The following is a 12,845-nucleotide window of genomic DNA, read 5'->3' as shown; positions in this document are numbered from 1 at the left end:
TTCCCCTTGTACACTGTTCTTCAGTGTTACTCTCAGACAGTGGATTTCTCTGAGAGCATCTAGATTGTATGGGTCCCCACTGGCATTGAAAACTCAAGAGTTAGGCTGCCAGGCATGTTCAATATACTTCTGGAACATAAATATTTGCTTTTCAAAAAACTCACCCTCAGCAGTGAAGGACCTAAGCCAAAGTCATGGCATCCATGACAGAATTCTAACTTGTCACATGTCATTCATTAGCTTTCTTGTTTCCAAGCATTAGAAAAACAAGTTCTCCCCAAACTTAAAATTGCTGATAAATCATCTGATAAATTTTAGGATATTAGCATCAGTGTGGGTTTACTGAACATATTTCAACTCGAGAATAATCATCTTGAAATGTCAGTGTGATAGTGTAATCCTTTTGGATCATATTTTTTTTTTTTTCTAGTGAATTGGCTGGCAATGACACAGAAATTGACTACATCAGTGCACACCATGGGGAAATTCTGGAAACAGGTGAAAGCAGTCAGATGAATATGAAGATAATCTTAACGGTTTCATGTTCAAGTTAAAGGAATAACCTTTCACAAGGCTGGCAGCAACTCTGGAGAAGCAGTTGTTTTTATAACTATTAAATTTTATTTAATATTTTTTTCTATTAAAACTCATGACTACTCTGGGCAGTAGCCAGCCACAACAAAGACTATCTACATTTTTCCCCCACTTTCAACATAGTGGTTTTGCGCCTAGTAGTACACACTTACTTTTCACAGTCTTTACTTCTCGTGTGTGCAGCTTTGTAGAGGTGATATTAAAATAGAATGGTTTTATGGTAGCCAATGTAAGATTTCACACATCTAGAAAGTATTTAAGGCAATAAAGTCAGACATGCTTAAAGGGACATGCTTAAAGCTGACCGGTAGAGCTTGTGCTGTTCCTTTTGTATCTCCACTGTGTGAGGCTGGAGGCAGGGTGTTTGTTTATGAGGTGCAATTTGTTGGAAACTCACTCGACCACAAGTATACAGACATTCTGTTGAGATGTAATACACATGTACACATAGCTGTTTCAGTCTTGTCTTAATACTAGTCTCTCAGTCTCATCAGATAAAGGTCAGCAACTTTATTTGGTCACAGAGAAACTGAAAGAAGATAAGATCATTAAGAAATAAAATCTGACATTAAATTACGGAAATTCACATACAAAAATAAATGATCAATATAGAAAACAATTAACATGCTGCCATGTTTTCGTCTTTCTGTGGCGTACACAAAGACAGCAGAACAATCATTTTGTGCACGGCCGCATAAACCTTACATTTATGTAATACTTAAGACTGCCTTAACAGTCATAATTCAAATAAGCCAAGGATTGTCAAATTTATAATTAGAAAAAGTAAACAAAGGCAGTAACTAGGTGCAGCTAGCTAGCCATCGAAAACTCTTCTTTAATGGTCACCTCCCCTGTATTTCTATGTCCAGTTTTGTGGGGAGTACTCTGACACTAACAGACACACACTGCAATACCTAATAGCACTAAACATGAAGCACTATCAGTACTGAGACCAGATCTCAGCATGAGTAAATACTTATCACTGAAAAAGGACCGCCGTGATGTGGCATTTGGGACGGTCTATTGTGTATGCCTCAGACCCTGTACATTCTAAGAATTTCTCAGCGCTTCCAGGAGGTCGGGTCATCGAGACTGCGTGTGCCAGGAAAACGCTCTCCCATGGCAGGGGAGGCAGCGGCTTCCTGTTGCCTGTAATCAAAACATCGATTTGCCTTGATTTGGTGTTGTTTACGGTCTCCGGGGATTTTTTTTTTTTGTTGCGAGATAACGGACTCACAACGGAGCTCATCAGCAGAAGCGACGATTTCGCAGAGCCGCCTCACCTCACCTTTTCAGTATTTACGAGCTGCACTCTCCCCGTTCACTCTGACCACTCTCGTCTCTTTCAGCTGCTGTTCAATGCGTTCGCCTGAACTGATCAATGCACACTGATCGATTCCCCCGGACACATGCGACCAATCTTTAGGCTTCGCTTTTATTTAACTGAGCGCCCAAACAAACAGTTTTGGAGAGTGGCGGGAGAGGGTGTTACTGGTTGTAAATTGTAATGCGGGCTATAAAAGGCGAAAAAGACCAACTACACCTAACACCGGCCGACACCCCCGTGCTGTTGCTTTTTGAAAGGCAGTTGAGGTCAGGACGCTCGCCGCCTGAGCGTCGGGCCAGGAGGAGGCGAAGGCACAAATCCGCTCGCCTTTATGTCTGAAGATGAGGATGATCACATTACACAGCCAAGCTGACCCAAAGACTAGTCGATCCGCACAGAGCCTCCTCCACGCTGATGCCCATGGGCGAGCAGACATGTCCATGAAACTAGGCGAGGAGGGAATTTAAACTTACTCCCTCTCAGCCTCTCTTACTCCCTCTCAGCCTCAGCCTTGTGCCAGTTTCAATGTGCGAGGCTACAGGGAGTGCCTGATTTTCAGAAAGAACTGTGGCAGAACGACTACCTTGTTATCCTGGTTTGGAGTCACCTTTTGACAGCCAACAGTAAACTCTTTTCAAAACCAAGTCTTCACATCTTGTTGTTGAAAATATTCATACATGTCAGACTTTTATATATTAACTTAATCATGGATTGCTTGGTTTCTTCTGGATATTTCCATTGAGTTTTCTGCAGATTCCTGCTGTTCCCTAGTTTTGGTTTGGGTCATTCAGACACTGAGTATAGTGTAGCTGCAATGATACATCACTATAGATTCAGATAATCACCTGAAGTTCTTTTGTTTGTATTGGGTTAGCACAATCCGCTGACTGCTATTACATTATTCAAAGCACCTTAAACAAGACTGTAAAAGCACCAAAAAGAGCTGCCTTTGGAATAAACTTCCTGTGCTGTTACCTTCAGACTGACAGGAAAAATGCTGCATCTCACACATACAACACCATCTATGCCATCTGAGCATTTTGGCTAGGCTGCATGGTTGCATACTTATAACATTTCTGTTTATTCCATATGAATCCTGTGCATGTGAACACAAAACCCTCTGGCCACAAATAATCATGTTACATAGTCGCTTTAAGTGATGTTACATTTACGCAGAATTTGTCTCTTTCATCTACCAAACAGCTGATTTTCAGCTGATTTAAATGCATGCCAACACACAGGTACACGAGCACACCTGCGAACCAAGCCTCAAACCAAAAGCGCACTGCCCATTTCACCCAATCGAAAAGTTTCAAATCAAGCGTTGTGACTGACTTGAAATCGGTCCACATTTACCTCCAGGGGGGCAGTTTGAAGCAGCGCTGTGGTAACACTGCAAGATGGTCGGGGATAAAGACACCCTCTGCAGTTTGTTAATCTCTGAAATCTTCGACAGCTGGCAGAAATACTGACTCAGAAAATGACGAGAGAAACCTTGAGAAAGTTCTTTTTTTTTTTTAATTGTCTCTTTTTTTTAGGCAGTCCCGTGGGACTCCTAAATCTGACGACTGGTGCTCTTACAATACAGGACAGGAGGTTAGAAGCCAGCAGCCAGCCACAAAACAGGTCTGTTTGGGTCTCAACGCAGAACAGAGGTAAAGCTGTATTGCCTCCAATTAAGCAGGACATTCATTGCCATGGGGTTTATTCTGTAATTTACAGTGCATGAAGCCATTTTAATTTCCGTATCAAGGACAGCAATATTACATCTTTTGTCTACAAGACATTGATAAGAACTCCAATAAAAAAAACCCAAAACAGCAGAGTAGAAAACATTCCAGTAAAAAGTTGAAGAATTATTCCTGAATTTCATCTCGGTCATGATGTCGTTTATATTGCTCCAATGCCCACTTAAGGTGTGAAGACCCCCGTTAATCTAACCGTTCAGCCTGATTCTGAGCTTCTTACTGTGAGCAGAGGGGCACACTGACTGCCATCTTCATAACGCTAAAATCGCCCTGCAAACCCCGCCCCCGCCCCCTCTCCCCTCCCCCCCTCCCACCGTCTTTACATAAATCACGAGCCAAAGGTCGGCTCTGGGTGTCTGATCTCACCAATCTCAAAATCTCCTAAAAAAAGTCTGTTAAAGTGGGTGTGGCCCACGCCACCACTGAGTTCTGTTCAAGTGGAGAGACCTGCGGAGAAACTGCACTACTCACTGCTTGTGCCACCCCGCCAGATCAGCTGACACACAAGGGGGCAGGTAGGCCCTTGCGGGGAGGGAATGGGGGGGCTGGAGGTGGGGGAAGGGCGGGGCGGGGCGGCGAGTGGTGGTCAGGCCTCGGCGGATCTCTGAGTGTAGAACAGGATGTAGGCCTGAGTGCTGCACACCTCCTCCACACTGCAGACGTTCATCTCCGAGTCATTACAGTGAACCCAGAAACCTGCCCGTTAGGAGAGGGTGGGAAAAAAAACATTACACGTCTGGAGATGTACCTGTATCTTGCAGCTATGCTTGAAGCTTTTAACTAAAATCTTGCAATTTCATATGCTTTGGTTTCTAATCATCACAGTAGATATTGAAACAGAACTTGCTGCAGACACTATATCAGACAAAAATGACTTCACCTCTCATCACTCCTTTCTTTACCCCCCCCCCCACACTTCATTTAGACCCTCCTTCTTCGCACTCATGTAGTGCCTCCTTCCGATTTTGCATCTCCATTACCTTTATAACAAGAATATGACCTTCATCCCCTTCATTGCTAATAAGTTCTAGTCTGGGAATATTTAACTGCAATATTCAACTGTGATGAAACTAAAATATGTGGACCCTTGCATATCATCTATAATTTTAATAAATAAAATATTTTACTCTCAACATCCCCTTCCTCATTGTGAAAATTCTTGCCTCTCACTGAAGAGGAACTTATTTTAACTTTCTAAGAATGAGTGAGAGTCAAAGGACAGGCACAGATCCAGACACTGTGCAAGGAAAAGGTGTGTGTGTAATCCTGCTTGGTCCACTGAAAACTGGCCATAGAATCAACTGCACCGTGGATACTTCAGAGTTTACAACTCCCTCCTGGCCCCTTTCACTGCAGTTCATTCCCGCCTGGTGTCCCACTCACCCTCCATCTTCTCATCTGAGCCTTGTGTACCTGCCCCCCCCACCTGTCCACTCACCGCCCTCAGTGTTGTAGCAGTAGGCAGTGTAGTGCCCTGAGCCGAATCCCTTGCCGTGGTGCATGACAACAGCAGAGAGGTCGTAGGTGAATCCCTCCCTCTGCAGCGAGGAGAGGGAGTCTGTGCAGCAGTAGGGCTCTATGTTCAGCACTTGGTCGAACGCCACGTGGACCCCAATCTTCTCCCTGTGGTTCCGGCCCGACCAACTGCAACACACAGGCAGGCAAAACAAAAAAGGCCAGTTTTGGACAGGACTGTGTAAATTCAGGGCCAGGGGTTCAATGGGTTTTGACAGGGCAATTCTGTCTCACTGACGAATAGGGCTAACCATATAAAAAGTGTCTTTGCACATTAAATAAGAATTTACAACTCAGGGGTGAATATCACACCTTCACCACTTCTCTTAAATAACTTGTGTGTGCTCACAGAGAGGCAACACTTGAACAACTTCTTCAAATGCTCAAATCTGAGGCAATGTCTTATGACCCAGGTCACACGTGAAAGCACAGGTCCAAAAACCCATTTTGGTATAAAGTGCGGTTTATGCAGGTAAAGAACAGCTGGTACAGGTATGTGATACATGGAGCAGTGGGGGAGGCAGGTGACAGAGTTGACCGGATGGGACTGACCGGAATCGCTTGAGGTGCAGCCGCAGGACCTGAGGTAGCCGATAGATAAGCAGCTGCTTCCGCGCCTCCGTCAGAACCAGCGGTTTGTGAGAGCTCTTCCGCCTCTTCCCTGTCGGTCAAAGCACAATTACACAATTAAAACACATACAATTACACCTCACTCCCGGAACACAGGAACACACACTAAACCTGACCCAGCACTGAGCGCCAAAGTGAAGACACACAGCACCACTGTACGGGCGGACTTACTGCTTCCCTGTAACACTGCCGAAACAATGAGGTTTTTGGACATGTTCACAGATGCATTGTACAGCTCAGCCTCTTAATTACGTAGACACCTTGGCTACACTACATCACATTTTCACATTGCCTGATCGATAAAAACCTGACATTAACAAAAAGCTACCTTCTGTTCGTTACTTAAAGGAGCGTGTAAAAATGTTCTCTGGAAAAAATACCATCAGCAGGCTATAACGTAACATCAACTGACATGTCTAACTGGATTTTGGAATGAAATTTAGTATTTTCTGTTAAAGGTCAGTAACCTCTAGAAAATGAACCCCAGGGAGTGTACATCTGAAGGTAGGAGGGCCAGGTCAAGTAGACTGATTTATACATATTTACCATGTCCATCAAACATTTTCACTGCTTTTTCCCCTCACTCATAGATTCAAAACATCCACTGGGTGGGCCTGGTTCAGACAGTCTCTGCACCAATGAAATGCCAATTACACACGCTTCGCGTGTTCAACCAAACCCTTTCATTGACTGGTTATCTTCCCCACTAAGTTTCACGGGTCGTGCCGCTGGTCCTGCTACTGACTGTTGCAGTGGTTGCAGGCGTAGATCCTCCCCTCCAGGGCCTCCGTCTCGGTGAACTTGGCCAGCATCTCGGTGAGGGAGCAGCTGCGGTGGTAGGCCAGCGAGCCGGCCCCTTTGTCCATGCTGTGGTACCGCTCCGGGAACTCCAGAGACAGGTCCCAGAACGGCTCCACCGTGTTCGACTTGCAGTCGCAGGACAGGCAAGTCACCTGCAGGGGGAGGGGGTGGACGGACCGAAGGACAGAGTGAGGAACAGGGATCCTGGTGCCGAGAGGCACACTGCAGCTCAATGTGTGAGGCTACATGTTAAACAGAGGATTTAGTTTGACGAGTTTGGGATTAATCAAGGGATTATTTTAGAGCTCCATGTTGGCTCTGATCCATGAATAAATTGCACATTATCTACACACATTCAGTTCAAATTACTGCTGCAGTCTCATCTGAGTCAAATACTCATCTCATGGCCTTGTACTGCTAGCACTAACACTAGCCATCTTGGCAGAAAATGCCCACCACACAGCCATTTAGCTACTAAAATGTTGTGTCCAGTAGTTTGAAAAGGAGGTTTTAATTGGCTACACATTATGATTCAAAGAACTGAATGAACCACGTGCTGACTTGTTCACCAAGTAACATCAGCTAGCAAAAACATTGTTTGTTTGAGTTCTCTCTCTGCCAATGAACCACTTCAACTTCACACCTCAACCTAAAAAGCAATCTCCCTGCCCTGTGTGACACCACACACAGCCAGTCTCTGCCCCATTCACGCCATCTTCCCCCATTACTGACCTAAAATCACTCTTTGTTTAGTGGAAACATTCGTATAAACAGTATTCATTTTGTTTAGGGAGACTTGGACTTACACATAAACATTTCTGTTGTGCAGAGTATGTAGCCATACAAATGAAACTTCCTTTATTTAGTTTCCTAACAAACACTACACAAGGAAAAGCAAAGACACTGCAACTGAGAACTGCTTAATTTCTTAATCTACCATTTTCTGCAATTCTGTTGTAATATAGCGAGTACTAGGTGGACCAACATATCCAGGTATACATGGATTAATAATCTACATTAAGAATTTTGGTGAATTTTCCCTCTGGTTCATCAAAACAATTTGCTGTGTTAAAATGAGTTCTCATTCTGGGTAGAAGAAACTTCTGAACTTGGTTAGGAAAAAAAAATAGTCAAAATAAACAGTGGCTAATGATTTCTTAGAACTACACTGGATTTGAACAACGTATATCTTTTGAAGCGCTCTTGTGGTGCAACATCTTACTCCTTTCATTGGGTTCACAGAGTTAGAGTTAAAGAGTTCAGCCCGTGTTAGCAAATACACAGTAAGCCGCCAGCTTCACCCATCACTGAGTTTGTTAGTTGACTGTCACACACTTTCACACGCCTGCAGTCTACTCACCTGGCTGAGCAGCTGTCCGTGAAAGATGGTGTTGAGCACCTTCAGCACTTGCTTGGAGAGCTTCCTCTGGGAGATGGGGATGACGATCTTGCGCTTGGTGCCCTCGGACTCCAGCTCCTGCTGCACCTTGTCCAGCAGCTCGCACAGGAACTCCTGGGCGTCCTGCTGGTCGTAGCCGCGGAAGGCCGGGATCAGGTTCCACACCGAGTGCAGCATGGCGAAGGGCGACACCAGCGACCAGCGGCCCGACCACATGACCCTGAAGAGAGTGTGCAGCTCGTGGCACAGTGACATCTGCTGGCGGGTGGAGGAGCGCGGCTCCTTGGGCTGGACCAGCTCGGCGGCGCTGAGGCTGGGCGGGGCGCTCTGCTTGCCGGCCGCAGACAGACCCCCTCCGCCCAGCTTCTCCACGCGCCCCAGCCCCCCGCCGGGCACGGCGTGGTTGACCACGCCGCCCGACACCCCCCTGGTGCCCTGAGAGCGGTTCGTCTTGGCCAGGAGCTCTTCGGTCTCGCACAGGTCGAGCGTGAGGAAGCACTCCCGGAACTTCTGCAGGTGGCTCAGCACCTGCAGGATGGAGTTCATGTAGCAGGTGTTGCCCAGGTTGCGCAGGCCCGTGACGCCCGGCGTCACTTTCCGCCGCGACACGGCGTAGGACGAGTAGTAGCGGCGGAACCTGCGGCCGCCGCCGCTCCCCAGGGGCTTGCGGGACAGGCCCATGAGGGGCGCCGGACGCGGGGGCGGGGGCACGCGCTCCGGGGGGTCCCGGAACTTGCGGGGCACGAGGGCGGTGCGGCGGGGCAGCTGGGTGAGCAGCCGCGCGCTCTTCCTCGGCGGCACGCTCGCCAGCTCCTCCAGGAGGCGCCGCTTCACCTCCTGCCGCCTCCGCCGGAGCTCCTCCTTCTGCCGCTCGGCCTCCTGCTCCCGCCGGCTCTCTTCCGCCCGCTGCCGGCCCAGCCAGGTGCGCAGCGCCCTCCCCAGCAGCGCCCGCCGCCGGTGCCGCAGGGCCGCCTGCATGGAGGGCCGCGCCCCGCCCACGCCGCCGCCGCCGCCGCAGTCCCGCCCGCCCTCCGCGCCCCCCGGCGGGTCGCCTCCCGCCGACGTCAGCGAGCGCATGGAGCGGCGGCCGGGGCTGCGCACGGTCGACAGCGCCCCCCGCAGGAGCTTGAGGTCGCCCTCGGCGTTGTCGTTCAGCACGTAGTCCCCGCAGGCGTAGCAGAAGACGTCCAGCTCGCGCACCTCCATGGCCAGCGGGTGGCGGGACTCCTGGAAGTGCTTGAGCGTGTGCTCCTCCATGTAGCGGCCGCAGGCCACGTGCGAGCACTTGAGGCAGGCCCACACCGACTCGGTGGTGGCGCAGTCCACGCAGCGCCACTTCTGCGGGTTGAGGATGGAGTGATCCTGCGCCAGGCGGAGGCGCACCACATGCTTACAGCGATCCATCTGCCCGCATGCGCATGTGCTCTCGATCAGGACGCGCGCCCCTGCACCAGGCAAAGGCTCATGCTGTGGGGGGGGACAGCAGCCACAACACTCGGAGTCAAACAACTGAAAGAGACATGGCTCGATTAACATCACACTATGGCTATGGCGACTACCATTACTGCATTTCTGCCCTGATGGAATCAGTAAAATTCCCCTGGGTGATGACGACTGCTGATACTATTTACAGCACATACCACCTCTAATCTAAGGATCTCAAAGCACTTCACAACAGGGATGTAGGATGCCTCATTCACTAGGAAAGTCTAGCACAATACACCGTGCCACAGTGCATGTTACACGACTGTCAATGGGGGCAGTACAAAAGGAAATGATATACAATAGGTGAGCTTTCACATGAGCAAAAGGTGAAGTGCATGTCCTCACTGAGATAAAGAGAAGGGAGGTGTGTGGTCAAGTAGCGCGTGGCGAGCCAACAACTTACAGCGAAAACAGCCTTCTGTACGCTTTGACACGGGTGAGCACTGTCAACATTGCAACATTAGAAAGCTCCTGGACACACCGGTCTGGGATTCACATCCATCCACCTACTCCCAAGTTTTCCAGGAAAACGTGTACACTGCTGCACAAAAGAAAGAGAGGAAGGAGGAGAAAGGGCCATGGGGTGGAAGGAAGGAAGGGAGGAAGGAAGAAAATGAGTACAACCTGCTAAAGAAACCTCCAGACATTCTGAGGGAAAAGAATGCGTGACCTGTCCCAATATCGCCGCAGAAACGTCGTTATTTGTATGTGTGTGTGTGTGTGTGTGTGTGTGTGTGTGTGTGTGTGTGAAGGGGGGGGGGGGGGGGGCTCACTAGTTAGTTCTTTTGTAAATCAGTCAATGTCTTCACAACTCAAACCGGCAACCAATTCATGAAGCTAGTTTCAATGTGAACCGAGTTAAACTGTTAAAACTCTTTTCTTAATCCCCTGCCATAAGACCAACTGTTTCCACAAAGCTCGCAAGCAAAAAAAAAAAAAAACAACTTGACATAATCAAGGAAATGACCACAACTTCGCGCTGACTGAGCGAGACTTTTTAAAGAGTCGGCGGCACCGAAGTGGTCATGAGCGCATCTGGAGGATCATTATAGTAGCTCTCTATTAACGTAACGCTCGCAAACATGTATTTAATCATACACCTTTCACGCTACATGAAAAATCACACAAACGTTACTTAAGCTAAGCGTCGTCATAGTTCTCAGTTCAACTGACTCGCTAGAAAGGATAGTTCCACGAGAACGAACACCTTGACTGCTTCCTAACTCGTTACACTAAAAAAAAGAAAAAAAAAACTTGTCGAAAACTCAGATCTAGATCTAGCTGTGCTAACTCGATAACTACGAGCCAGCTATTTTTAATAACCACGAAACAGACAAGGAGGGAAAAACATCTTAACTATAGCAACTCCTGAAATGGTAGTTAGCTGGGTAACGTTAGCTAGCTAACTAGCTATAGGTAGACTACGTGAGCAACAGGAGCGCTGGTATGTTGCCAACACACGTTAGTGCTGTCTATTTGAGATGTAACCTTAGTAGCTCGCCAGACTATTTATTTAATTCAGACTGTCGGCAGGCTAAATAGCTAGTCATCTAATAAGCCGGGTGGTTATCTAATCTTACGTTAGTCATTGTAGCCAACTGCTTTCTATGTAGGAAGCTAATGCAGGTGGAGCTGAATTTGTCTGGCACAAAACTTTCAAATCACTGATGTGACTAATCACTGTGTTTGCGAGGCGGCTAGCCAGCTGGACTAGTTAATTGCTAGACTAAGACAGTCATCCAGCTACCTAGCTAGTAAAATACTCGGTTTATTCGGGTAGCTAGATAGCTAACCTATTGAACACTGTTTTAAATAGCCTTCTGTTACACGGCCTGTCGACTTTTAAAAATATGTTTCTGGCTAACTAATGAGAGGAAATCTACTGTCTGTACTTGTTAAACATGTCCTTTCGCTAATATGGAAGTGTTCAGCTATTTAACTACCAGACAATGCAGACGATATCAATAGCTAGCTGGCTAGCTACTTACCAGAACAAAGACCACTCTCAGACCGTAGCTAAAACTCTTTCCCCGACACTCACTCGTCAACTTCTAGTCGGCGACAACACGCTGGCAGAAAACGCAGCGGTGCGATTGCCAAAGAACAAATAACGTTACTACAAAAATACTATTTAAAAAATCAACTTTCATGTTAATCTCTGAACAAAACAACAGGAGGTCAACCCAGATTAAAGTCACTGATTCTTAAAGAAAAAAACCCCCTTAACTTTAAGAGGTTATAAACTCATCTCCATGACAATAAAACACACTGACCGCATCTAGGTAATTACTGCATGCTATTTCTTTTGAGAAACATAGTCGTCGTTTTATTTATTTTTATAGTCTATAGCTGGCTTTTATTTACCGCCATCATCTACACGCGCGAGCTGTCACCGACCTAGAGACAACCGAACTAGTTGAGGCTTAATACTAAGTCGCTCTGATTGGATTGAAAGTGATCAATCTTCCGGCAACCTTTGGCTCCCATTGGTCCGTGAAGTGTCGATCATCCCGTGAGTAGGACGGCTTTATAACCGAACTCCTGAGCGTTTGATAAGCACCGATTTATTCTGTGGCATATTTTTAAATCATCGCAGTATGACGGAAGAGAGTGTATTGAGACGTTACAATGTACACGGCTTGTGGGCGACTCAGTCAGGACTAAAACAAGGTTTATAGGTTAACTGTGTCTATTTTGCGATTTTTGAGATGAAAGCGCTAGTGGAAAAAAATGTCTTCATCGTTCAAGGGGCAAAGCGGGTAGCTACACGGAAACGTAGAAGTGTTAGTAGTCGGCTCCCAGGCCAGCAGGCAGACCTACCCGGCGGAGAACAAATACTTCGTTTGTGATTGGTTGCATGCTTTATGACGATGCCAAGGTGTTCCGCCCACAGAATTTGCTTCATCTTGTCCAGGCGGTCAGAAAAGTTGTGCGGCTTGAAGATGAGTTTTTCTACTGTTTGAAGCCACTGGTTATAAACACGAAATGACTCCTTCGTTCACTCCAGAGGCCCATATCCAGGAAGATTATCCTTAGAAAATACAAATGCAAAATACAAATAGACGCAGCAGAGTACAGACGGTTCGGGAACATAACTCCCTAAAAGGTAACGCAGAGCTGCGGATACAATTACATTTTATAAACTAAGCAAGGAACACATCTGTCTCAACACCTTTAGAACTATAATTCCCGAGTAACAAATCCATAAATTACATAATAGCTGCTGTCTGTGCGCTCCATTAGCTAGGCGGTGCGAACAGCGCACAGGGCGCTCACTGATCAGGTCTGTGGCTGATCCCGGTCAGGTGATCCCTGGTACAGTCTGATGAGGTGAGCTGCAGGAGAG

The 12,845-nt window shown here is 47.2% G+C and overlaps 1 protein-coding gene across 1 annotated transcript; it reads right to left on the bottom strand.

Moving 5' to 3' along the window:
- Positions 1-4,219: 4,219 nt before the first annotated feature.
- usp49 (ubiquitin specific peptidase 49) lies at positions 4,220-11,894 on the bottom strand. Its single transcript, XM_036531654.1, has 7 exons — positions 11,488-11,894; positions 9,903-10,040; positions 7,976-9,481; positions 6,560-6,767; positions 5,737-5,845; positions 5,108-5,313; positions 4,220-4,365 (listed from the first exon to the last, which is right to left on the bottom strand). Exons 3-7 carry the CDS (start codon positions 9,416-9,418, stop codon positions 4,256-4,258), a joined length of 2,076 nt encoding a protein of 691 aa, XP_036387547.1. The 5' UTR covers positions 9,419-9,481; positions 9,903-10,040; positions 11,488-11,894; the 3' UTR covers positions 4,220-4,255.
- Positions 11,895-12,845: the final 951 nt, after the last annotated feature.

Source organism: Megalops cyprinoides, chromosome 6 (genome assembly GCF_013368585.1).
Source record: "Megalops cyprinoides isolate fMegCyp1 chromosome 6, fMegCyp1.pri, whole genome shotgun sequence".
NCBI lineage: Eukaryota > Metazoa > Chordata > Actinopteri > Elopiformes > Megalopidae > Megalops > Megalops cyprinoides.
The sequence above is the reverse complement of the archived record's forward strand: the minus strand, read 5'-3'. Positions and strand labels throughout refer to the sequence as shown.

What these genes read in the sequence shown, in the direction of transcription:
- usp49 (XM_036531654.1), bottom strand. Translation starts at nt 9,418, where the DNA reads ATGGATCGCTGTAAGCATGTGGTGCGCCTCCGCCTGGCGCAGGATCAC. An exon ending in ACGGACAGCTGCTCAGCCAG is followed by an intron (nt 6,768 to 7,975) that starts GTGAGTAGACTG and finishes CTCCCCCTGCAG; the next exon opens with GTGACTTGCCTGTCCTGCGA. An exon ending in CTGCTACAACACTGAGGGCG is followed by an intron (nt 4,366 to 5,107) that starts GTGAGTGGACAG and finishes CCTAACGGGCAG; the next exon opens with GTTTCTGGGTTCACTGTAAT.